Genomic DNA, 27362 nt, shown 5'->3' on the forward strand with positions numbered 1-27362 from the left:
CAATTTGTGATTGGTATCAGGGACTCAGATTATTAAGTACGGCCCCATAGAATTGTAAAACAAAACATACTATTCCTCTGCCTCATATTACTTGTCATTCTAGCATTTTTTTAAAGACAAAACATGAAGGTATGGTAAATTGCCGAACTACCTTATTAATAACAGCAATATTTGTACTTCATATTGGAGTTAAATGTGTATTTTATGCAAGCGCAATAGTTGAGGGGTAAAATGAACTTAATAAAATGTCTAAATATAACAGTGTTGTACCCTCTAAATATGCAAGAATATGCGCTATTACCTAGTACTATGTAGAATGAACATGACAATCTTCACTGCCACACTGCTGACCAAATCATAGGAGGGAGCTACTTGTAATTTTATAGTCTTGTTGAATGATCAATTGATTAGAGGCTATCTGCATTATCTCATAGTAGTACTTTGGTAGTACTAATACAAACTCTTTTTTTTTAAAGGAAATACTAATACTTTGACGGAGGCACAACTGCCTCATCCCTTGTGATAGCAAGGAACCATGAAAAACCGATCCTCTTTTGTATTGGTGTGCTCTGTTTATGATTTCAAAATAGACGTGACTATACAGTTAGTGATAGCTACCACTTTATTTATAAAAGACACCATCCACCTATACTTTAAATACAATTTTCTCTTAAACTACTCATCCAATTTACGATCCGATTACACCGTTGTGTTCGTAACAATTAAATCTTTACAACAAGATCTCCCATGATTATATTTTGATGAAAAATCACAAATTACTTTTATGATATGTCTAAATTACTTTTAGATTTCACTAAGTTATTTCTTAGACATACAAAAGTAAATTCAGTAAAACTTAAAAGTAATTTACATATATTATAGAAGTAACTTATAACAAAAAGAAAGTAACTTTAATTAATACCTTTTTTCATTGAAAAAATTATCATATATCTAAGTTACTTTTAGATTTGATTAAAATTCTTCCTATACATTCATGATGCTATGAGGTGATTACTTTTATTATTGTTTTTAGTTAATTCCATAATTTGTGCTGATTAATTTAATTTCTAGATAGAGTCATGTTTTTATTTCTACAATGGATTTACTTCAAATGACATGCCAAAGTTACATTCGTTTTCTTCTAAGTTACTTCTATAATATATGCAAATTACTTTTAGGCTTTACTGAATTGACTTTTGTATGTCTAAGAAGTAACTTAGTGAAATCTAAAAGTAATTTAGACATATCATAAAAGTAATTTGTAATTTTTCATCAAAATATAATCATGTGAGATCTTGTTGTAAAGATTTAATAGTTACGAACACAACGGTGTAATCGGATTATAGATCGGATAAGTAATTTAAGAGAAAGTTTCATAAGAAGAAAAAAAAGCACAACTTAATAGCAAAAACTACTTACATGCATGTCGTAACACTACTAGTACTTCTCACGTAATTGTCCGTGTCGCTCGTTAAGTCTAAATCGAGATGCCTCTCGAAATAGATTTTGCGTTTCAAAATGTGATCGATTGCTGAAATCGCTCCCTAGCTTTTCCATCGATAACTCTAGTCGTTAACATTATTGCCAAAAACTGATGAAAGTTAGATAAATTTTTGTTAGAAAGTTTCAATTTTTTTTTAATCTTTCGCCAATTATGGTTAAATACAGCCAGCTCGATAAGGAACATGACAAATATCGCATTTGAATCCAGGCTTTGCTTTGTTGAGATATTTTTGTTTTCTTTTGGACACCAATCTGTTGAGATTAGATAGAGCCACAGCCAGTGTGGGCCACAGACAGATGATCCATTCCATTCGATAATTAAATACTGTAGCAACGGATAATCAATCCCACGTGTGTGTCGGTGGGCCCCGCAGGGCGCACCCAACCGCCGCGCCGAACCCCGCCGCGGCAAGCAACTCCCGTCCGTGCCGCCGCGCGCCTCCGGCGTCCGATCACCATCAGGCGGCCGCGCGACCTCCTCTGCTTGCGTTGCGTGCCTCCCCACGAGGTCGAGGCACACTTCCCTTCAAAGCCACTGTCTCTCTCTCTCCTCCTCTCCTCTACTTAACACCAAAGCCTCGGTCTGTGTCTGTCCGCCCCCCGACGCCTCGCCGGCGCCCAGCTCCTCTTCCTTCCTTCCTTGTTGAGGTCTGAGGTCTTGGATGGTGGCCTTATGGTGAGCGATTTTGGTGAAATCGTTTACTGCGCTCCCCCCTGCTTGACTTCTTTTGGGTCCAATTTTGTTTCTTTGGTTATGCAAACGACCTGTTCGATGAAATGACTGAGTAGAAGGCAATTGATTGGTTTTTGTGTTTGTTTAGCCTGATGATGATGTGATGAGATCATTTGAAACCTCAGCTTTCCTAATCCTTGCCAAATTGTCTGGCGTCAACGCTTTTATGATTTTCTAAACAAAGCAAATGATTTGGTTATCTTGTAAGCATGGTTTTGGACATATCACTGTCTTCTCTATGTTTGCCTTTCGTTTCTTCTAATGGTATCGCTGTTTTGATGCCATCTAGTAATAGCATCTGCTTGTCCGATGCCTGTCTTCCTTAGTTGACTTCTCATACTGTATCATCTTCTGGCCTTATTTGTTCAACAGACACACGGGCTGCACTAGTGTTTACAGCTCCAAGTATGGGTTCCAGAGAATCATCCTTCATGAGTACCATCTTCTTCTTCTTGCTTCTGTTCTCCCTCGGCTGCAAGTGTATAGCTTCAGAGTTACACTTACATGCGACCCAGACTGCGGTCCTCAAGGTTGATGCCTCACCGCAACTTGCTCGACAGATCCCTGACACACTATTTGGAATATTTTTTGAGGTAAGCCGTGAGATATATACAGTAATTCTGTTTCTCACAATTGCACTGTATCACTATGTCCTTTCCTCTGGCACTTTTTTGTTAGGATGCTCAAGTGCATTAGCATGCCCTGAATAATCCAGGTAGATTATACATGTTCCACTATGTCCTGATGATAATGATCTTGGCTAATATTGTAGGAAATCAACCATGCAGGGGCTGGTGGAATATGGGCTGAACTTGTTAGTAACAGAGGTACTTCAGTTATTTTTGTTGTAAGAGTAAAGTCCATCACCGGTCCCTAAACTTGTACCACTCTGTCATCCTGGTCCCTAAACTCGCAAATTGACTGTTCAGGTCCTCAAACTTGTTCGACTGTGTCATCCCGGTCCCTAAACTTGCATATCAGTCGTTTAGGTCCTCCAACTTGTTCAGCTGTGTCACCCCGGTCCCTAAACTTGGATTTGAATATCATCTGGATCAAATAGAACAGTCTAAAGACTTTATATTTAAAAATAATTCATAAATTTTTCATGTGAACTCTAATAAAGACAAACTTTATATCAAACTTATAGCCCTCGACGCGATCTACAACTTTGTAGTTGAATTTTTTTTTTATTTTAAGTCATTTTTTGTCCCAAAATGTAATTTTAAAATTAAAATTTCAAAATCTATAAACATGCAATAATATTTTGGGACCCTAAACAGTTTTAATTCAAAAACTTTTCAACTACAAAGTTGTAGGTCGCGTTGAGGGCTACAATTTTGATATAAAGTTTGTCTTCATTAGAGTTCACATGAAAAAGTTATGAATTATTTTTTGATATAAAGCTTTTAGACCGTCCTGTTTAGGGACCGGGGTGACACAACTGAACAAGTTGGAGGACCTAAACGACTGATCTGCAAGTTTAGGGACCGGGATGACATAGTCGAATAAGTTTGAGGACCTGAACGGTCGATTTGCGAGTTTAGGGACCGGGATGACACAGCGGTACAAGTTTAGGGACCGGTGATGGACTTTACTCTTGTTATAATATATGCACTTATTTTGATCGATCTTCCATGTAAAACATAATTTGCTTCTGAATGGACATGAATAAATTCTTCTGCAGTCTGTTGGAACACAAACATGGCTTACGAAAAAAAAATCCTTTTGTTATTTTGTCTTTAATCGAAAATTCTCCATACTATCTGATTAACTAAATTATGTTTTCCCCATAAACTTTTAAAATAGTTATCTTTTTGGTACTGTAAACTTGACACACAAAACTTTGATTAAGAGCATAAACTGGATGGAAAATAATATGCCCTTTCTTTGAAGTTATATTGACATTTAGGGTTTAGTATAACCAACTTATGAGTTTTATGCACAGGTTTTGAAGCTGGAGGCCCTCATACCCCATCAAACATTGATCCATGGTCCATAATTGGTGATGACTCTTCCATATTTGTGGCGACTGATCGAACGTCATGTTTTAGTCGGAATACTGTTGCTCTAAGGATGGAGGTTCTCTGTGATAATTGCCCAGCTGGTGGTGTTGGCATTTATAGCCCAGGGTTCTGGGGCATGGTATGGACTTATGTATCGTTGTTCTTTAGTTTGTTTTCCTCACAGTATTGCTGCCATTTTATTTCCTTTTCTCATAAAATTAACAAGTAAATCATGGACCTCCACATGTTCTGTTTCGATTTTTCATGTAGTGATAGCTCTTTTGTGCACTTGTGTTAGTAAACATTTTCTTTCCTAACTTTTGCAATGCTTCTTTTCCAATACTCTGATCACCCATAATTGTCATATCAACCCGCAGAACATAGAAGATGGAAAGACCTACAATTTAGTGATGTATGTCAAATCACCAGAAACTGTGGAGTTGACAGTTTCCTTAACAAGTTCTGATGGGTCGCAAAATTTGGCTTCAACTACCATACCGTTAGTGCCTTTTCTCTCAATACTGGGACAGGAGAACAAGGATGTTTGCCCATTCCCATTAGTTTTGAAAGGATTATATTGTTGCAGGGTTTCTGGTGTGTCGAATTGGACAAAACTGGAGCAGAAGTTGGTTGCTCAAGGAACAAATAGAACCTCAAGGCTTCAAATAACAACTAACAAGAAGGGAGTTGTATGGTTTGATCAAGTATCGCTCATGCCTGCAGACACTTACAAGGTACATTATATTTTGTTGTCAAACTTCGTTACTGGAAAAGGAAAACGATGCCATGGGCTTTTTATGCTATCTATGTATAGTGTATGATAACACTTTAAGTCTTCATGGGCTTTTTCAAGTGCTTCCAACATTTCTTTTACACATACAGGGACATGGTTTTCGCACAGAACTTATATCTATGATGTTGGACTTAAAACCACGATTCTTGAGATTCCCTGGTATGAGCTATATTTTCCCATTGAAAATCAAGTTCTTGATATGTACATATATGCCAGACATGTCTGGGATAATTGACTTGATTTACATTCAAACAATTGTAGGAGGTTGCTTTGTGGAGGGGGAATGGTTAAGGAACGCATTCAGGTGGAGAGAATCTATTGGTCCATGGGAAGAGAGGCCTGGACACTTTGGGGATGTTTGGCATTACTGGACTGATGATGGCCTTGGATATTATGAATTTCTCCAGGTACCAGTTTACTTGACATTATTCCTGCCTTTCATTTTCTTTTACTTGACATTATTCCTGCCTTTCATTTTCTTATCACGTCCTAATCATATATTGCCTTTGAGTTCTATATTTTTCTAATGAAAACTTTGAACTCCACATCAAAGCTTTCTGAGGATCTGGGTGCTGCCCCAATCTGGGTGTTCAACAATGGTAATAATTGCCATATTTTTTATATCTTGATCACCACAGCTGACCTCCTGAATCAACACTAAACTCTTTAAATATCAGGAATCAGCCATAATGATGAAGTTGATACTGCTGCGATTGCTCCTTTTGTAAAAGTATGTTCTGAACTCTCTATTTTATTTTCTGTCAGGTCAGATGCACCTTGATTTGATAAATAGTTTCCACTTTAGAATTCACCTGTAACGTCCTAGCTATGGCTGCACTTCCATGGATATGGCATGTGAGAAAACTGATACTATCTTTACTACCATCATAGTAGTGTTCCATCTTTTATATTTGCATATCTAAATACTAAAGATCCTAAGAATGTAACTGCATATGATGAGTCTCATTGAATGATGCTAAAACTCTTGCCTTATTTTCTCACTATTGAAATAGAGCTGATTATTTGTGTAAAAAAGGAGATGGTTTTGGGCTTGTTCTTTTACTCTATTAGTTCTCAAAGTTCTTTTCAAAAAAATTAATTCACAAAGTTCACAAGGAGTGATGATGTTTAACCTGAATTTGCATTCTGGTATACTTACAGATAACAATGTACCTACCAAGAAAATACTAAATATCTTATCTTGAATTGAAACTAAGTTACTTGTCGTAACACCAGTTTTTTGTTTGGGAACATCTCTTGTTGTCTCTCTACAGGACGTATTGGACAGTCTAGAATTTGCAAGGGGGAGTGCAGATTCAACATGGGGTTCTGTTAGAGCTGCAATGGGGCACCCCGAACCATTCCCTGTCAAATACGTCGCAATTGGAAATGAAGATTGTGGGAAAAAATTTTACCGCGGTACATTCCTCAATTACTTTCTTATTTTATCACTTCACGATATAACTGCATAAATTGAAGAGCCTTGTCTGAAATAAATTAAGGTGTATGATCGAATAAAAGATATGTACATGGACCATGCTAATCCTGTAATTTTTTTTATGAAGGTAGTCACTCAACTCACTCTGTAAATAAAGTCGGCAACTTCTTTATGCAGTTGTACCTGTTTCCTGAGAAGTGGTTCATTAATATAGTCACATAAATCTCCATAGCAAAACCTTACAAGGAGACATTTGTTTTCACTATTATAATCTGCATATAATATTACTTTTTTTATGTCCTATGTTCTCCTTCTCCTCTGCTGTACTTCGCCAAGCCAATGGTACTTGTGGTAATATATGTTCTAAATTTTTGTTGTTGCAAATAAACTAGGATTAGTAACACATAAAAACAATTCCTGGTAGCAAACATACTAAAATGTGGTTATTTTCACTTTTAGAAAATTTGGGATGTAAATCATTTATATTTGATCATAATCTCCAATGATAAGGCACATGTTTGACTTGAATTGTGTGGAGAACAACTGTTGAATTCTCATTTTAGGTACATGCATGATATTCTCTTATCCATTATACAGGTAATTACCTCAAGTTTTATAATGCTATAAGGGAGGCCTATCCAGACATTCAAATGATTTCAAATTGTGATGCTTCATCAAGTCCACTTGACCATCCTGCTGATTTATATGATTTCCATGTAAACTACTCAAGTACTCATCCTCTTGAGTTTTCTCCAGCACTTCTCATTCTTTGTCACAAATGTCAAGGCTTTTCCCATTTATTAAATTGAAACAATTCCTTTTTTTCTAGGTCTATACTGATTCTAAGACTTTGTTTTCAATGAAGAATACATTTGATAGATCATCTCGTAATGGGCCCAAGGTACGTTGTATGCCCGGACTTCCATTGTCGTGGACCTTTTTTCATTTGTGGAGATGCTTGTAGAATAGCACTGTGAAATCTCCCATCTTTCATCTAATATTTACATTAATAATCCAGGATTTCATGACATCTCTCGTATATTTGTAGGATGACCTTGGTCATCTATTTCTCAACAATAATTCAGTAATGTCCACGGTTCATCTATGTCATGTGTGATGATGTTTACATGTTTTATAATCTTGGAACCTCATTGCATCTCTTGCTTATTCACTTCTATCTTTCTTCATATATGTTTTGGTTGCAGGCTTTTGTCAGTGAATATGCTGTTTGGAGAAGTGATGCAGGTAGAGGAAGTCTACTTGCTTCATTGGCAGAGGCAGCTTTCCTTACTGGACTGGAGAAGAATAGGTGATCTTTCCTTGAAACAATCTTTTCTTTCTGGGTCGTGTGACAGATCACATTTGAGCTTTCCTCTGGGTAGGGCTTTATTAAGATCTACTAACAAATGCAACAAGATATTTATTGTAACTTCTTGTTGGTTCTTTGCAGTGATGTTGTTCAGATGGCAAGTTATGCACCACTCTTCGTGAACAACAATGATCAAACGTTAGTTTTGATGACTCCATGGTTTCTTTATTTGTGTTTTTGTTTATTTAACAAGTACTGTAATAAACTAATAATGCTTCAATCAAACAATCAGGTGGAACCCAGACGCCATTGTATTTAACTCCTGGCAACAATATGGAACTCCTAGTTACTGGATGCAGACTCTTTTCGGTGAATCTAGCGGTGCTATTTTTCATCCAGTTACAATCACTTCCAGCTACTCTGGTTCTCTGGCAGCATCTGCAATTACTTGGCAGGATTCTGAAAATAGCTTCTTAAGAGTAAAGGCAAGAAATTTTGTTCTAAACCTACTGTACATCTGTAGGAGAATTGCGTACCTCATGAATTGATCTTGAAATCTCTTGTGCAGATTATAAACTTTGGGTCTGATCCAGTGAGCCTCACGATCTCTGCAACTGGGCTTCAGGCCCGTGTTAATGCACTGGGATCAACTGCCACTGTTCTCACATCCAGTAATGTGATGGATGAGAACTCTTTTAGTAACCCGAATAAGGTAAGCAAACATTTCTGATTTCTTACTGGATGTAATGCACATATCAATGTGTAGTAGAGCTTGTGGTTTTCGTCATCTGAAGCCAAAGCTTTGCTCATGACAACCAATGCAGGTTGTTCCTGTCAAAAGCCAGCTTTCAAATGCAGCAGAGCAGATGCAAGTCACGCTTGTTCCTCACTCTTTCTCCTCATTCGATCTTGCGCTTGCCCAGTCCAAACTCGTGGCAGAGATGTGAAGCAGCAACACAAGGTTAGCGACAGAAACACAAGAAATACACGAGATGTGATATGTGAATACCGGAATGCGGTCCATATATATGCATGTATCTTGGAGCACCACTGTATAGTGTAATACACAGGAAATGATGAATAAAATTCAGTCCAGGCTTACTTTGTTCTTTCTTTCTTTTTTTTTTCCTTTTTTGCTTTCTCCATATTTGTATCGGACGAGACTAGATGGCACATTGCCACCGTGTTGCTTTGTTCCAAGGATAACAAATATGGGCTCTTTAGCCTGGGAAAGAGAGAATAATTTGGTTCAAGGATAACAAATTTGTAGAGAATATCTGAATTTGATTTAAGGATTTGAATTTGAACTGAAGTTGTCATTTAAACTTGAGAAGGCTAAGAATTTGAATTTAGGATTGAGCAGATCCAAATGGAGTCCAATCCATATTAAGATGGCTGTTGATTCTTTGTGGATATGTTTCTGTAAATCTGGCATGTTCCCCATATAGGTATATTGACTAGTCACTTACATTGTGGGAAGCTGAGAAGAGAACAAATTCAACTGGTGGTTGATAAAATCATGATGGGAAGAAAAGATTGGAGAGGGAAACTTGTGTCTTTTGCATTGATGAGAACTGTTTCAGTAACCACGGTTAAGGTAAGTAACTGTTTTCTACTTTTATCTCTGGATGTAATGCACAAGTCAATGTGTGGTAGAATTTGTGGTTTTGGGCTTTTGGCCATCTCAAGCCAATAGCTTCAATGCAGGAGCATATGCAAGTATCACTTGCTCCTCATTCGATCTTGGGCCGGTACAAACAAATTGGTGCTGGTGGCAGAGATGTGCAGCTGCAACGCGCACGGGGTTAGCAATAGAAATGCTTGTGCTTATCGTCCTCCTCGATATATTTCTGTCGAATGAATCAAGATGAGCAGATAAAGAAGAGGAAAATGGAAGAAAATATGCATGGGCTGGCTGTACATTTTGGCTGGAACCCATGTGAACTTGTCAAGTGAACTAGTAACTTGTTGGCAATTCTAGCAAGTGACTGACTCTCTCTAACTAAAGCATTTACCAGCAGTAGATCCTGCAACCTCAAATAATCATTTTGGATCGTTTCGTGTAACTCAAGTAGTGTAGTTCATGTCACACTAACTCAAGCCTCCCTTGGCGGAGGAATTTCTGTGGAATGATCAAGATGAGCAGATAAAGAAGAGGAAAGATGAAGAAAATATGGGCTCTGGCTGTACATTTTTACTGGAATCCATGTGAATGAACTAACTTGTTGGCAATTTTAGCAAGTGTCTTACTCTATCTAACTAGAGCAATTTCCAACAGTAGATATGGAGCAACCTCGAATAATCAGGTTAATTGGATCGTCTCGTCTAATACACCAGCTAGCTATAGCTTGCCGTATTGTCATACTAACTCATCAAGCCTCCCTCTCGCAAGTAACAACGTACCAATCCAATCCATTGTGGTCGCAGAGAGAATGATGAGAGTGTCGCCGCCGGCAACGACGAGCATGCTGTCCCGGCAAGCCACTGTCGTCGTCGTCTTCCTCGTTCTGTTCTTCGTCGGCGGCGGCAGCAGCAGATGCGAAGACGAGACGTTGGAGACGGCGTCTCTCCATGTGGATTACTCTGTCGCTCGAAGAATGCCGGACACTTTGTTCGGCCTCTTCTTCGAGGTGACTAGCTAGCTACGTCTCGTTTCTTTCTTCTTTTCCATTTCTTCTCCTGTGGATGCTTTGCTTTTTTCCTTATCAAAATATTCCCTCCGTTTCGAAATATTTGACATCGTAAAATACTCCCTCCGCTTCAAAATGTTTGACACCGTTGACTTTTTAAGTACATGTTTAACCGTTCGTCTTATTCAAAAACTTTTGTAAGATATGTAAAATTATATGCCTACATAAAAATATATTTAACAATGAATCAAATGATAGGAAAAGAATTAATAATTACTTAAATTTTTTGAATAAGACGAACGGTCAAATATGTGATAAAAAGTCAACGGTGTCAAACATTTTAAACGGAGGGAGTATGTATTATTATTATTATTTGTGCAGGAGATTAACCACGCTGGAACTGGTGGCCTTTGGGCTGAACTTGTCAGTAACAGAGGTACACCACGTTATACTTTTTTTTTTTACTTCCGAGCTTAAGTTGACCATTAAATTAAAGAAGAGAGCAGTGGAGTGGTATCAGCCGTTGGATGCCCATCCAACGGCTGATAGATCGTCTTCAACCTCTAGCTCATAGACACGATTTCTCTCTTTTGTTTTCTCTCTTATTTTTTTTAGAACTCTTCTCTGGTGAAGGTGAAGTTGAGCATAGTTAATTTCACTTTGGACCATATTTTATTGTTAAAATTTCATTTTAGATCACCTTTTGTTTTATTTTTTTTACTTTAGACTAGGTATTGTATAATGGATTACCTCAAACTACATCTTCAACATTTCAATGACTTTGAGCAAATCGTTAACGACATGCTGGCGAATTTCCATATCCATACGTATGCCATACCTTCACCGAAGGAAACAATAGATATAGCTAGCGAAGAGAGTTAGGATGGTCCATTATGCAACAAATGTAAAATTACATAGCACAAAGTGCAATTCACTCATAAATTAAAAGAGGAGATAGCAGTGGAATGCTGTCAGCCGTTGGATGCCCATCCAACGGTTGATAGATCGTATTCAACCTCCAGCTCATGGCTACGATCTCTCTCTCTCTCTCTCTCTCTCTCTCCTTTTCATCACTTGAACGATTCCCTCCTGCCTCCTCCCTCCCCGCACCTGCTCCTGCACCATCTCCGGCGTCTCTCGCTGCCGGATCCGCCGCCTCCTCACCCACCGCACCGGCGGCGCCACCCCACCGCCTCGCCCTACCGCCCAAGGCATCCCCTCCCTGAATACGCAGCCCCGATGAACTGCTCCTCCATCCACAACCCCCCTACCCCGCCAGATCCACTCCACGGCCCCACCCCAACCCAATACCCTAACCCATTCGCCCTCTGTCTCGCCGGGGAAGAAAGCCAAAAGGAGGATGAGGAGGCTCATCGGCGCAGGGATGCTCGGGATTCACCGGCCAGCTCGTCCTCGTTTTGGTGGGGGTGGTGTGTGTGAGAGTGAGTAATGAAGGCTTGAGGTTGAAGATGCAACATGGATGGTTGGATTTGTGAATTGTGATCTTACTGCCAAGAATATTTGGGGAGAAATCAATCACCTCATGTATAGCAAATGCAAGGATTTTTGAGGAGAAATCAATCAGCTCATGTATAGCAATGTTGAATAAGAAAACATTTTTCCCCGCAATAAATAAATAAATAATAATATTTGAAGTTTAGCTTTAACTGATTTTTGTCTAATTTCTTGCTTTAGGTTTTGAAGCTGGAGCCAACACATCAAACATTGACCCATGGTCCATCATTGGAGATGAATCCTCTGTGCACGTCACAACTGATCGCTCATCCTGTTTCAGTCAAAATCCTGTTGCTGTAAGGATAGAGGTTGTCTGTGACGATTGTCCAGCCGATGGTGTTGGAATATGCAATCCAGGATTCTGGGGCATGGTATGAGTTCTATCCCTTTCTATAAGTGCATTCCTATATGAATAATATGCAAAATAGAGCTTGTAATTGAAAGTAGTATCTTTTATTTTCCGACAGTTTACAATAAACAGTGCTGCCACAGAAAGGAACTATAGCAAAGTTATTTATTCTTTTCAAAATGGTGAAGAAAATAGATAATTAAGCTAACTGATTTTTTGTTTGTTTCAATTTGCATTTATCTTTTCCTTGCATAATCTATAGCTCTTGGAAAAGTGTAATCTATAGCTTTTCTTCGAACCATTTTCAATTTTACCTTCTCATTTTTTATGGGATTTTACCTTCTGGTTTTGTGACAAATATGATCATTTCAATTTTCAGAATGTAGAAGAAGGAAAGGCATATAATCTAGTCATGCATATCAGATCATTAGAATCGGTGGAGTTGACAGCTTCACTCACATGCTCAAATGGATCGCAAAATCTGGCATCAAATTCTGTTCGGTATATTTTTTTTCCATAATACTGAGACAAAAATGGTTTTTCAATCTCTCTCGCTCGTTCGCTCGCTAACCGAAAGGATTGTACATCAAATTTCTGCAGAGAAACTAATTTGTCAACTTGGACAAAGGTAGAGCTACAGTTACTAGCTCAAGGGACATGCAGAACTTCAAGACTTGAACTAACAACCAGGAAAAGGGGAGTAATATGGCTTGATCAGGTGTCACTCATGCCTTCAGAAACATACAAGGTGCATTGTCTTTTACCTTTTTATTGCTATTGTCATCATAGCTTGATCTGGAATCCGGTATCATCTTGTGAAGAATGGAGAATAAAATTCATGCACTTACCCCAAAGATTTTAGCCACTACACCATGCCAGGTTCAATGGACACCCTCTTCAAATCATGTCTGCTATTTGATATTATTCAAAATTATTTAAAAATGTCATCATAAAAAATATCAATTGTTCACATTGCTATCTGACAAGAAAAAAAAGTAAATCAACTTATCTGTAATCGGTAATCCCATAGAGATGGCAGATCGAGTTATTGTTCCTTAATCTACATTTGCTTATTATGAGTCCACAGGAGTTATTGATCGAAATTTTTCTTCTACATATGCAGGGCCATGGTTTTCGCAAGGAACTCATGTACATGCTTTTGGACCTAAAACCACGGTTTCTACGGTTTCCTGGTATTTTGAATGTTTTCCAACTGACAATAAATTTCGGTTGCCCTGTAATTTAATCGCTTGCATTACATTTGGCAGGGGGTTGCTTTGTCGAAGGCAATTGGTTAAAAAATGCATTCAGGTGGAAGGAAACTATTGGTCCATGGGAAGAGAGAGCTGGACACTATGGAGATGTTTGGCACTACTGGACAGATGATGGCCTTGGGTATTATGAGTTACTCCAGGTATGGGTTGATTAATGTGAAATGAGTTCTCTTTTCTTTCTGTCTCGGCATATCTCACCATTTGTTTACTTCAAAATGTTCATGAAAGCTTGCTGAAGACTTGGGTGCTACCCCAGTATGGGTGCTCAACATTGGTAAATATCGTGTCTATTTGTCTTGTTCAATGTATTTTTAATCTTTGCACAAACCAACGAACTGCTCATAGTTTTTTATCTTGTAATTTAGGGATGAGTCACCATGATGCAGTTAATGGAACTATGCTCGCACCTTTTGTAAAGGTATGTTTTCGATGCCCTACATTTTTTGAAGTATGGATGAGATGAAGATGGACTTCTCATGATGTAACAGAAAAACAGTTGTAACATGTGAATATTAACATAAGGCCTTGCATTTATTGTGATCCCATGTTTCTTATTTCGAGATGCTTTGATTTTCTTGCTACAGGATGCAATTGACAGTCTTGAGTTTGCAAAGGGGAGTGACAAATCAACATGGGGCTCTGTTAGAGCCACGATGGGGCACCCTGAACCATTCCCACTGAAGTATGTTGCACTAGGGAATGAAGATTGTGCTCCATTCAAGCTGATATACCGAGGTAAATTTTGCATAATAAACAAATAGTATTGTCCTTCGTGTTAATGCCGTGATGATTGGCTAAATTCATCATTCTGTTTTTTATCGATCTGCAAAGGTAATAGCACTATTTTATTTAACTTCACCCTTTTTAGTACTATCTGATTGCATAATGGAGATATTTTGGAGAAATAATAGATGAAAAAATTGGCTGCATGCCTTGTGGCAGAGACCAGGGATGTAATATATTTCCATTATAAAAAAATAATAGACGAAAAGAAAAACAAGAGGTTAATTTATCAGTCTGCTGTTATGTTTTGAAACAGACTTTACCAGTTTCTAGAAGGTTCATTAGTTATACATTTGATTGAGGCCAAATTGGCTATGACGTATAATGCTGTTTCAGTACATTTCAATGGGCTACTACTATCATAAATATCCTAATTTTCCCTTGATATCATATAACCATGTAATTCTGTTGAACAGAAAATTATCCCATGTTCTACAATGCCATAAAAGAGGCTTATCCTGACATCCAAATAATTTCAAACTGTGATGGCTCGTCTGGGCCACTTGATCATCCTGCCGATCTCTATGACTACCACGTAAACAACTCACTGAGACTAATTTATTTGTATCATTCTCCCTGTTTTTGTATTCTGTCTTGCTGATTTTTTTCAGACTTGGTTATGTGATCATTTTCTCCATAGATTTCTGAGAATGTTACATTTCTTTTGTAGATATATGAAAATGCATCCACTGTGTTTCTCAAGAAGAATGAATTTGAGAGGACATCACGTAATGGTCCAAAGGTAATGAATTTGATATAAAGTAGCTTCTTTTGGCAAATTAAGTTCTTAGATTAGATCAGTCTTACAAAGGCAGCTTCTCTCATGCACCATTATCCTTGACATTTTCTTGAATGAAATATGCTTCTAGTTATTTCGAAAAAAATATTTCTAGCAATTAGTTTCTTCCATCTTCTTCCATGACTGAGACTGAATCTATAAGATCAGAATATATGATAACTGGAATAAATATCCCAACTAGAGCAATGTACTACTTCATAACTTGAACTCTAGACCGCTTCTAGAGCAATCTGCTGTGGTATTGATTGACAACAAGCATAGTTAGTAATTATGACAACAAGCATGTTCTTCTTCTCTTCCTTTTTCCATGAGAAGAAGCCTAACTATCAAATAGCAAAATGTAAGACGCTGTTCTTCATGCATGTTATGTGGAATCTGGGTGCTTTGTTGGTTACTGCTTATTTTGTTCATCTCATTACCCTTTGATGTTGGATAGACAGAATACAAGTGAGCAGGAACCACTGACTATGCAATTGTTTCACTGCAGATATTTGTGAGTGAGTATGCTGTTAATGGTGAGGATGCTGGCAATGGAAGCCTTCTTGCATCATTGGCAGAAGCTGCTTTCCTAATTGGTTTAGAGAAAAATAGGTGATCCCTTTGGGGATACTATCTTAATTCTTTATCTTGGGTTCAGAGTAAATATAAAATCATGAACAGAGTTGTCTACTTTATCTCCAGACCATGCATGAATATAAGAGATTGTTCGATGGGATTCCTGGATAAATTATTGATTTTTCTTTGACAACTACTACCTCATCCTTGTACTTCTCCACAAGGAAAATATTTTGAGTAAATGTATAATTTGTAAAAAATTACATTGAGCAACAGTAATTCCTTATTGCAAGTTATTGAATTGGCTCTCATCATGCATGCTTCTTTGCAGTGATGTCGTTCAGATGGCATGTTATGCACCACTCTTCGTGAATGACAACGATCGCGTGTTAGTATACATGGTCTTATACTTTCTTTCTTCAAGGATTCTAGCATCTGTTTCCTCTCTGACCATTGCTAATGTATAAATGTGATAACCAGCTGGAACCCAGATGCTATTGTCTTCAACTCCTGGCAACAGTATGGAACTCCTAGTTATTGGATGCAGACATATTTCCGTGAATCAAGCGGTGCTATGATTCATCCAATTATGATCAGTTCCAGCTACTCTGATTTATTGGCTGCCTCTGCAATCACCTGGCAAGACGCTGAGAATACCTTTCTGAGAGTGAAGGTAAACCATCCATTCCAGTTTCTTCTAAACTTATATGCATTTGATTCAATTCATTAGACAGGCACCTTAATGTTTGGAATGATTTAGTTACAACGATACAAAATTGATTCAACCAATGCATACTTGCATAACATGCATCTGTCTTTATATGTTTTACTGCTGGAGTAATATGTTTGGATCTTAGAACATCCTGATCTTCAAATGATCTCCCACAGATAGTAAACTTTGGGCCAAATGCTGTGAACCTCACAATATCTTCAAGTGGACTTCAAGCTGGTGTAGATACGGCAAAATCAACTGTGACTGTTCTCACATCCAGCAACTTGCTGGATGAAAATTCATTTAGTGAACCAAACAAGGTATGACCAATTTTGCTTTGATCAGTAATTATTGGTTTCCTACTTTCATTACTATGCACAGAATTTAGCAGAGGGTAACTTTCTCCATTACAAAAATCTGGTCTGTTACAATTAGACATGCAGGCGGTATGCCTCGCATTTGTCAAGTAGTGTGTGCTACATAAACACCTTTGTAGATATATTCCTACTCTGCCTTTTACTCCCTCCGTATTTTAATATATGACACTGTTGACTTTTTGACCAACGTTTGATCCTTCGTTTTATTCAAAATTTTTGTGTAAATATGAAAATATTTATGTCATGCTTAAAGAACATTTGACGATGAATCAATTCACAGTAAAATAAATGACAATTACATAAATTTTTTGAATAAGACGAATGGTCAAACGTTGAACAAAAAGTCAACGGCGTCATACATTAAAATATGGAGGTAGTATATTGTTATGTCTGGATTATTTCCTTGTCTTTCTAAAGAACACAGAGAATCTATTGTAACACACGATATCTCAGGGTATGCAAGTTGGTCTAACATACAAGTTTCTTGTGAACACGCATTGCAGGTCGTGCCAGTTACCAGCGAGTTGCCGAATGCAGCAGAACAGATGCAAGTCTTACATCTTCCTTACTCAATTTGTTCGTTTGATCTTGCTCTGGTTTAGCCGTTTAATTAGCACAAGTTTATCAGGCTAACATGTTGGGAGGCTGTTTCTGTCTTTAATGACATCCCAGGATTTCATAGTGATCAAAAGCTAATTATTCCACTGTATCAGAGCCCATTAGGCCAAGGATGGTTTTAATTAAAGCTTAGTTTGAACAACTCCCTTTATTTATAATATATCCCTTTATTGCTTCTAAGAAATCATCGAGTTGTTTGTTTGGATGTTAGTAATGGTATGGGAATTATTAAGTTGACCAGATAAAAATGTAGAATGCATCAAAAAGGAACTTGGTATCAATGAGATCAAGTCTCCTTTTTGTTTGATAGCCATGGATATGATGTTTCTATAAGATGGGGATGGTGATGAGTCTCTCTTTTGTTTTCTTGCGGTAATGCAGCTCTGTTAATTTCTCAATTGCGGTTTGGCAAGGTGGCCGGTGTCTCCGGATGTGATTTTTTTTTTTGGATAAAATGTAATTTCCATTACCCGGCTCTCGGGAGAAAGCCAAACAGGAATAAATAGGTTGTTATACAAAGTTTTTGTAATACAAAGATACACTCCTAGCGTACTCTCTAAAAAAACAAAGCTTTTAAAAGAATGAGAAACATAAACTAACCAATAGCATTTAGCTCCGGTAACGGACACGCTACAGCGCTAATATGTTGCTGCCTCCCATGCGGCGCAGTCCACACCAAAACGACCAGACCTCTAACCCCACAAAAGAAAGAGTTTAGACCTAATAGGGGCGGTAATAAGTTGCTGGGTAATTTAGCTATCAAGAAATGATGTGGTTTTTATAGGAAAACCTTTTTTCTCCTTTGCAGGTTATTTTCTTGATTATACATTAGCTCTGATCATGGGTTATTCTCGAGAAGCCCAATTTGTAGGGCTTTGTCACTTCGACTTGTCTATATTTAAAGCAAGTGGTCAATGAGTTTTATACCTCGGTATATAGGTGACAACCTATCAATTTTGCTATATATTTGTTGACAAATTTTCTCCTAAAAATTTGGCAGATGTAATTACAGTACAATCGTAGTGTAATTACACTGTAACTATAGTGTAACTTGTATGTAACGTTCAAAAATCTCTTTGTAATATGTTATTTCGGTAAAATGGAGGTTGTGGGAACAAACCCTTACACATATGTTTGTGCTGTGATTTTTTTCTTCCTCACCAAAACAAATCTTGTAATAGATTTAACGATTCAAAATTACGTGAAACTTATATACAAGTTACACTGTAGTTACATGCAAGTTACAGTAATTACATATAAGTTACAGTGTAATTACACTACGATTATACTATAATTACATCTGTCAAATTTTTAGGAGAAAATTTGTCGACAAATGTATATGTGGTCCCCAACCTATTATTTGGGTTGTAGCCTTGTAGGGCCTTGATCTTGCAAGCTGAGGCCGGGAGTGTCATCAAAACTTTTGAGTAAGATCAATAAAGCTTCTATTATCTTAAAAAAAATAAAAGAACCCAACAGACTAACACATAATAATCCCAGCAGAAAGGAAACTACAAGGTACTCCCTCCCTCCGTCCCATAAAAAGAGGATTCCTAGCATCCTTTAGTGAGAAGTAAAAATGACTAAAATGACCCTCACCAATAGAAAAGGTAGTAATGGTGATAGATAGGTAAAGATTATTTAAGAGATAAAACTTTTCGTTTTATGTGTTGAAGGTAGGTATGATGGTAGAAGTTGGTTTTTTGTAGGATAAAATTCAAACTCTAGAAGTTAAGTTTTTTTTTGGGACGGAAGTAAAAATGACTAAAATGACCCTCATCAATAGAAAAGGTAGTAATGGTGATAGGTAGGTAAAGATTATTTAAGAGATAAAACTTCTCGTTTTATGTGTTGAAGGTAGGCAGATGGTAGAAGTTGGTTTGTTGTAGGATAAAATTCAAACTCTAGAAGTTAAGTTTTTTTTTAGGACGGAGGGAGTATCAGGCAAGGTCTCGAGATCTGGGCAATCTCCTTCCATTTGTAGCCGTTTCCATCTTTGCAACCACGCCAGGGCTTTGTAGACTACCTGCAATTTTATTTTCAAAAACCCACTCATTTCTATTTCACCAAATCCCCCAACAGAACCAAGTAACGAAGACAATTGTGAGGTTTGTTTTTAGTTTCTTCTTTAGCATCCTCAAGCAATCCTCAAAATCATTTGGTATTTCTGACAGACCCAGGGTTTCTCTCAACACACACCATCCAAATTTGGCAACAGAGAAATTAACGGGATATCGATTCTACAGATCCGATATCTGATATCGGAATCATTGATTGGAGATGATCGATCAGGTCATTGAATGTAATGCAAAATGTTGTACTTATATAATTGACACGCAAGAGCATCCAGAAAACCATCTCGTTCAACATCATCTTACAGAGAAGGTCCAAGATCAAATCCACAACCGCAATGGCCTCCTCCAATGCTAACAATGGCGTCAGTGTTCTCTTCCTCTTCGCTGTTCTCCTAATTGCTGCGCCTCAACTCGCCGCCGGCATCAACTCGTTCCTGTACGGTGCATGCAAGACCATCGCCGGCGGCAGCGAGCTCCTCAGCGTCACGTTCTGCATCGACGCGCTCAGCTCCGACAACCGGAGCAGCAACATCAGCAGCTACAAGGAATTCGCCGTGATCGCCGTCGACCTCCTCACGGCCAACGCGACGAGCACCAAGTCCGAGATAGACGTCAAGCTCCGGAACGGCGGCGGCGGCGGCGGCGACGCCGCCACGACGCGGTGCCTCCAGTCGTGCCAGGCGGTGTACGGAGACATACTGCAAGCTCAGGCCGCCGTCGGCGCGGCGGTGAAGGCGGGCAGGTTCCAGGAGGCGATCTCATCGCTGGAGAAATCGGCGAGCGAGGTGAAGGAATGCCAGGACGGGTTCGGCAAGAGCAATGTGACGTCGCCGCTCTCTGTGGAGAACGACGACGCCTTCCAGCTTGCCGAGCTCATCGTTTTGCTCATCCGTGACGAACAGATCAACAATGTTTTTTGCCTTAATTGCCTTTTTCTAATACATGTTTTCCCCGGGTTCTCAATCATATAGGTGATGATAATGGTAACGATACTACCTGCACTTCTTTTTCAGATAGAGCCTTTTATGGCACTGATTCTTCCAGTAATAAACAACAGGGAAAAAAATGCAAAGTAGTAATGCACATAAATTATTTTTTCCAAATATAACATATGCATCCAAATATCAAGGTATACATGTAAACGATCTTGAAAGCTCCACCCCTTCTAATTATTTAATATTAGGTAACTTTTTTTTTTATCAAAAGATTACATAGTCAACGTTCAATGAATTTGGTGGAAGTATTAATTTAATGGTGGAAGTATTAATTTCATTTTTATTCATTTGATGTACAATACTTATTTTGCCCATGTTTTTAGGGTTTCGTTTTCCCTCCTTTTTTGAAAAAACGAAACCAAGTTTTGCTCTATTTTAGATGAACAAGTTAACGATATTAAATATTGGCAAAAAGACATAGATACCTTATTATTGCCCACATTTTATACATGCAACATGCAATTTTGAAAAACTACAGTTTCAACAAAAAAAAATGTTTCAAAACTTACATTATTTTGCCACATTTGATAATTTTGGGCACAATTTTATGCTACTAGGAAATTTGGGCACAATTTTTTTTACACAATTCTGACCACCTAGCCTGCTCGCTGCCACCTTCATGCACCGAGCCCTCGCCGCCTCCTTGCGCTGGGTTGCTATTGCCTCGCCTACTCGCAGCAGCCATCCCGCGCCGGATCGCCTTCGCTTGCCCTACTCGCCATCGCCTCCCCGCACCAAGCCGTCGCCACCTCACCGCACTGAGCTGCCGTCTTCTTGCGTTGAGCTCTAGCTAGGCCACTGTCTCCTCCTTATGCAGAGTCGTCGCCACTGTCACCTCCTTCCTACAAGGAGCCACTGCCGCCTGGCCAGGCTATCACCGATTCCTCCTCCCTGCGAGGAGCTGCCACTGCAATTGCCTGGTTAGGCCACCACTGTCACCTCCTCCCTAAAAGGAGCAGCTGCCTGGCTGGGCCTTCTTCCTACGCTGAACTGCCGCTGTCATCGCCTCCTCTTCGCCGCCTGGCTGAGTTACTATTGCCTTAGGTTTGGGGGCATGAATTTGGATTTGGCATAGGAAAAAGGACTCGAGGGTATTGTTTGGCTATGGCAAAATCTCCACGGGTAGAAAGATTAATTATTAAATTGAAATAATATTATTTCTTGTTTTGTTACTTTTTAGTTCAGCAATCCTAGACCCACTAACTTCTATAAAAGAATATTTGAAAAGAAACAACGAAAACCTAAAAATAGGGAAAAACAATATCGGAATCAAAGTAGCAGCAAGAATAAAATTGTCCCAATTCAATATGATGGATGAACATGAAACAAAAAGACGGTTACATCTTGCTATTTCAAATTGCTGTGTGATGCAAAAATTATGAAATTGTTTCAAAATCACACTACGATATGTAAATAAAAAACTTAAAATGCCTTATTTCAATCTGGTTGTGGTAAGTTCCATTCGAAATTTACTAGCTGAATTTGATTGCATTAATTACGAACTCTATACTTATACAAGTAAACATTGGTCCTTATTGTAATACAATGATTGACATATTAATGGAGTCTAAATAGTTCCTTTTTTTTAAGAAATAAGGTTATAGGACCCGGCTAATTGTTAAACATTTATGTCCCCTTAATGCACATCTTTATAAAATTGATTAATGCGTGCATGCAGTCAAGCTTTACAAATTTTGGCAACGATGACAAACAAGTATCAACATTTATTATATGACATTGAATTATTACTAGCCTTTAGGGCTTAATTGATTATCCTCTTATATTTATGGCCTAAAATGTAAAGGCGCAACAGAGTTTTGAAAGTAATCCTCTTGCTAAGCCATAATACGTGCCTTGTGCCGATCCATCTACTAATGATTTTGGTTTAGCTCATACTAGCAATTATCAGTGCAAATACCATGTATATATGGAATAACATGACCAACAGGTAGCCCGATCTAACCAGCCAGGTACTCGGTCTGACCGACGGTTAGTGAGGCGGTTAGACCGGCGACAGGAGACACGATCTGGCTGAGGTAGGGCGCCGTCTGACCGGTCATGATGGACACGGTCTGACCAATAGAGGGAGCGGTAACTATTCTCTCAACGACATGTGCAAAGGAATTGATTTACTTCCAGTAGCACAGAAGGAATTTATCCATACAAATATCATCATAGAGAAAAGCAGTACAAAATGATACACATTGCCAACAGCTGCTATAAGAGCTTGAATATATAGATGAAAGTATGGTTATACTATTTCTGCAGCCAAAATAAAAACCTTAATGATATCAACACAAAATACAATGGAATTGTGGAACAAAAATATGCGGTAACCTTAAAACATCCATCTACTCCTGGTGACAAACAGCCATCTACATCTGGTGTATGTAGCAAGAGACGAGTATGATCACGAGTTTACTTTGTCTACAGCACTGATAAGTGACACCTGGTGAGCAATGCCATCAGGTGAACACAGCAGTCAGCAGCTGACTTCATTTAGATGTTAACATTTTAGTGGTAATAAAATAAGAGCTCATTTGATTCCTGCATCTTGATTGAAGATTTAAGCTAGTCTTTGTCCATGTTCTATCGTCACTGTCCCTTGGTGAGACAAATGAAAACAATGGAAGGTTAATAATCTGGAATAGATGCAAAGGTGTACCCTGGTGCTCCTCTCGAGGAATAGTAAGCAACTTGAGTCTCATAAAAACCTACAAAACAATGTGAGAACAATATAATCCTTCTCGCTAAATGGATACAATACTAGAGATGTCTGTCTACTATCTACAACAATAACAAAGGACATAATTTTACACTAATGCACACTTAAATAGATTTCATATCCAAAGAGATTCAGTTTCCAGTATGGCACTCCCTCTGTTCCATATTATAAGGCGTTTTGGGTTTGTCCTAAGTCAAAAGAAAAATGTAGCAACATTTCCAACAAACTACACTAAAATAAATACTTTTGAACGAAGTCATGGCAAATGATCAATAAATAATTGGGGAAAATTTTTCATTGAGAAGATGAAAAAAATTCAACGCGAAAATGTAAGGTAAACCAGTGAACATTAACATACCAGGAAGGAAGGCAAGGATGCCCAGGAACAAGAGACCATATGCCTGAGAGTTATCCCCCTCCATGTGACCTGTGAATATAAAATATGACAGGAAGAGAAGCGAACATCCTAGGAGGAGGAGGAATAGTGCCAGGGCAATTGACTTCCACGGGATTTTTCTGAGGGATTTTGGGGTGTAAGTGAACCGAAGGTCAACATCATCAGTAAGATTGCTGTCATCCCTGTCCTCTGTAGGAAGAGGAGCATACCCCCAAACATTGCGTCTAGACGCCATAGTGCAGTGTCTGCATTTGAAACACATACTGTAAAATACAGGTAGAAAATGACATGGTAATACACAGTAAGATCTAAGAGTTCAACTGACAAAGAAAAGTTGAAATCCACTGTTGCTGCTAATGATAATAAAAAATTACAAGGTTTGAAAAAATAAGGTGCACCAAACAGAACAGAGATGATATGACAAACAAAACTAAAGGTTGTGGTTGCCGTCGCATGTGCCATGCCAAGGGCCTTAATGGACTGCATGTGACATGGACATCACAAATTTCATGTGAATCATTCTCAGAGAAGAACTAATAATTTATATAGAATTATTAGCAAATCATAAGATAAAATTTTATGTAATGTGACATGTAATTTGAAGCCAACTCAAAGAACAGAATCAAAGACAAGAACAGGATGGCATACCAGATAGATTTGAGTTTCTCTAGGTTGTTGCATATATCAAATAAAACCTTATGCATCAAGATGCTTATTAAAAGCTTTGATCATTTACAATCATCTGAACGAACTAAGCCTAAAATGAGAACTCTATTCTACAGGATAACAATCAGAAAATATGGGCTAAACAAGACACATCTACCCTGACCTCCGAACACAAGTACTAACAAAATATGGAGTACATTAGTACCTTGATGTGCAAATTTGTTAGAATCTGAAATAGTACTAACAAAACATGAATACCTCAGACTTTCATGTCTGAAAAAACACCTCAAAATATATTAGTCTTTAGAACCTTCCCAAAACCGTATCTTAGTTCTGTATACTCCTACATTATAGCCAAGAAAATCATACCAGCAGCCTACTGTCAGTAAGAATCACCAATCTGAGCCTTTATCTGTCTCCTAGCTCTGAACCAGATCTATAGAAGAGGGGAAAACGAATTACAGGCAAGTCAGCAAAACGGGTCCGAGTGGTAAACAAATCACAGGAAGAAATCAGGAGAGACAGGGGTGGCAACACCGGCGCTTGTCTCGGGAAAGGATTGAAGGAACGAGGAGTCAAGGACTGGGGTCTGGGAGAAATAGAAGACGAACAGGCGAGGGCGAGAGCGCGTCTGGAGACTGGAGTGACGTGTCCTCTCCCTTGATCCTGATTTCCTTGGCCCGATTGGGCCTTTATTATCATGCATATAGAGGTACCATCTATGGGCTTGGGGCCCCTAACTTATGGGGGTCCAGATCGGTCGTCCTTACTCCTTGCTGACCTGCCTCAGGGCCAGCCAGCATCGCAAGTTTATAAACATCAAGCAGCAAAATATCATTTAATAACATAAAAAAAGAAGGAAAACCCTACAACAACTTATAATTCTCTAGGTAAGGAATGGTTCTGCCCCCCCCCCTCTTTTTTTTTTGTTTCTTTTTTGCAAGTAGCAGGGCAGAATGTGATAGAAGAGAGAAACAGTAATAGGGTCATAGTACCAGTGGCTGACTTGCAAGAAACTGAACTTTTTGCAGGCACAATAAATCCATCTAAAATTCAGGAGCCTAATCTTTGGGACTAGAACCGATGAGTGAGTATTCCTAAAAAAGATGGAGTTGTACAGTTTTTATTACTCAACCATGGAAGATCACAAAGACACATAAGTTAGTACGGTTCAAGGACGCATCTGCTATAATGTGAGAGTCCAAAATTTTGCTAGCCCCGGGCTAACAGTACAGTGTTCTAGGCTTAATTTTGGCAAAAAAAAAAAAGAAAAGAAAAAAACACAGACAGCAGCCTCCAAGATTTGACGAATATTGTCAATTTACAGTGCTTAGATTACTTTTAGTTTTTCCGATGACGGTGCTTAGACTACAAGCCGGCTGTACAATGGAGTCATACAAGATTATGGGTTCAGTCTTAATAGTAACTCTTCAACTCTGAGGCTATAAGCCTAAACAAGCAAATGCTCAACATAATAAACATAAAAATAAAGGATCGAACTATGCTTTGAGCAACAAATTATATTGTACATTTGGCATCATATCAGCTTGTCGTGGGGCAAGGAAAACATACAAAATCTTGTAATTTCACAGGCAAAATGTTCATTCTCTAGTTCGTTCAGACAGAAAGGTGTTAAATTCAATCGTAATGATCATACCTAATTTCAATAAGGCAATATCACAAGAAACCTCTCATACGAATTTCTATGAGGGATGTCCAGCAATCAAATGCCATAAACGAATTTTTGTTTACCTTTTTTTCCTAGATGGAGATGTCCCTCGGTGATGAAGGGGAGAAAGGAGACAAACTGTCGACGACGGAGGCCACCGTGCGATGGGGTGGTGGGAGGCCGGATTCAGGAGGTGGTGGCAGCCGCGGAGGACTCGGTGGCGGCGCGCAGGCGGCCGTCGAGGTGGAGATCGGTGGCGGTGCGGAGGAGGGCGAGGGGAGCGGCGGATCGGGGGTGGGGAAACGCGATAGGCAGGGGGGTTGAGGGTGGCCGCCTTTTTTTTCCCCTTTTTTTACGGTATAGAATTCACTAGGACTTTAGGCGCGCTTCGCGGCGCCCTAATGTTCGTTAAGAGCTATGTAGCTTAGGAGCATTTACAAAAACATTGAATAGTACTCAAATCAGAGCAAATAATAGGACTATGCGAGAACTGCTGAGACCAGTATTATGGACAACAAAAATCACATTACAACGGGCAAGTAGGCTTTGCAAAGTTCTACTGGGATTATTTAAAGCATGTTATCATATCTGTAATTGTATATAACTTCACTGTCATTCAAATATTGAAAAAAATTATATCAAATCATCATATTCTTTTAATATCCCATTTAGACTTAGATCAAGTACACAGATAGCCATAAGCACAATCGATAGATTCTATAATCACTTTAAATTACATATTGTCGGTAAGAAATGTTACAACTTTAACAATGGATTTATCTTAGTAAACATGTTCTTAATGTATTCATTCTAACAGAAACCGCTATACAACTCGAACCCTGCCATCACGTGAGGATCAAAAATAGAGCTTGAATTCTGCAAGATAAAATCACCTAATAAGTTAGTCCAAAATCCATGTTAACTTATCCTACTTAAAAGAGCAAGCAACAATATATATATATATATATATATATATATATATATATATATATATATATATATATATATATATATATATATATATATATATATATATATATATATATATATATATATATATATATAAAAGTCTATATACAAATGGACCTAATCATTCGGTTTTGTAAAAAAGAGCTAATTAAGTACCATTATGTGGCAATGATATATTATATGTTGCAGACCATGCACCTAAAAGCATAGATATCAAGAAACATCTGCTTATGTTAATGAAGCAGAAATTCATTTGTAGGACAGCTCCCCCCTAAAATAGTCTCTGATTAACTAAATGTTTTGTATGAGGCAACAGAAAATCTAGTTGGTTAGATAAGACACTCTTTAGAAAAGTCATATGCCCAAGTAATACATTACTGAAATCATTTCTGATGAACAATAATGTTTTGGATAACTAATCACATTACTCCAATACACATGGGAGTTCTACAAAGTATGTGGCATGGGTTCTCAG

The 27362-nt window shown here is 38.3% G+C and overlaps 3 protein-coding genes and 1 pseudogene across 5 annotated transcripts; 3 read left to right on the forward strand and 1 right to left on the reverse strand.

Annotated features, from left to right (window-relative positions):
* Nucleotides 1–1860: 1860 nt before the first annotated feature.
* Nucleotides 1861–8892, forward strand: LOC127754343 (alpha-L-arabinofuranosidase 1-like). Of its 3 annotated transcripts, XM_052279842.1 has the most exons (18): nucleotides 2018–2179; nucleotides 2609–2829; nucleotides 3009–3063; nucleotides 4182–4378; nucleotides 4617–4738; nucleotides 4826–4973; nucleotides 5122–5191; nucleotides 5294–5439; nucleotides 5586–5631; nucleotides 5710–5762; nucleotides 6307–6451; nucleotides 7068–7186; nucleotides 7300–7371; nucleotides 7676–7779; nucleotides 7921–7977; nucleotides 8072–8264; nucleotides 8348–8491; nucleotides 8604–8892. In XM_052279842.1, the coding sequence occupies exons 2-18, from the start codon at nucleotides 2644–2646 to the stop codon at nucleotides 8724–8726; spliced, it is 1980 nt and encodes a 659-aa protein (XP_052135802.1). In that variant the 5' UTR covers nucleotides 2018–2179; nucleotides 2609–2643; the 3' UTR covers nucleotides 8727–8892. The 3 variants fall into 3 exon arrangements, with proteins under 3 accessions (XP_052135803.1, XP_052135802.1, XP_052135801.1); XM_052279843.1 differs by lacking the exon at nucleotides 2018–2179 and adding an exon at nucleotides 1861–2011 and having other exon boundaries at nucleotides 4617–4973; XM_052279841.1 differs by having other exon boundaries at nucleotides 4617–4973.
* A 2570-nt stretch (nucleotides 8893–11462) lies between these two features.
* Nucleotides 11463–17810, forward strand: LOC127754344 (alpha-L-arabinofuranosidase 1-like). Its single transcript, XM_052279845.1, has 16 exons — nucleotides 11463–11999; nucleotides 12105–12295; nucleotides 12653–12774; nucleotides 12874–13021; nucleotides 13397–13466; nucleotides 13542–13687; nucleotides 13776–13821; nucleotides 13913–13965; nucleotides 14132–14282; nucleotides 14747–14865; nucleotides 15001–15072; nucleotides 15617–15720; nucleotides 16016–16072; nucleotides 16165–16357; nucleotides 16573–16716; nucleotides 17277–17810. Exons 2-16 carry the CDS (start codon nucleotides 12293–12295, stop codon nucleotides 17373–17375), a joined length of 1527 nt encoding a protein of 508 aa, XP_052135805.1. The 5' UTR covers nucleotides 11463–11999; nucleotides 12105–12292; the 3' UTR covers nucleotides 17376–17810.
* Nucleotides 17811–19160: 1350 nt separating this feature from the next.
* LOC127754590 (putative invertase inhibitor) lies at nucleotides 19161–20437 on the forward strand (annotated as a pseudogene).
* Nucleotides 20438–22324: 1887 nt separating this feature from the next.
* On the reverse strand, nucleotides 22325–24910 carry LOC127755029 (uncharacterized). Its single transcript, XM_052280664.1, has 4 exons — nucleotides 24861–24910; nucleotides 24619–24685; nucleotides 23545–23828; nucleotides 22325–23175 (listed from the first exon to the last, which is right to left on the reverse strand). Exons 3-4 carry the CDS (start codon nucleotides 23816–23818, stop codon nucleotides 23096–23098), a joined length of 354 nt encoding a protein of 117 aa, XP_052136624.1. The 5' UTR covers nucleotides 23819–23828; nucleotides 24619–24685; nucleotides 24861–24910; the 3' UTR covers nucleotides 22325–23095.
* Nucleotides 24911–27362: the final 2452 nt, after the last annotated feature.

Source organism: Oryza glaberrima, chromosome 11 (genome assembly GCF_000147395.1).
Source record: "Oryza glaberrima chromosome 11, OglaRS2, whole genome shotgun sequence".
NCBI classification, from domain to species: domain Eukaryota; kingdom Viridiplantae; phylum Streptophyta; class Magnoliopsida; order Poales; family Poaceae; genus Oryza; species Oryza glaberrima.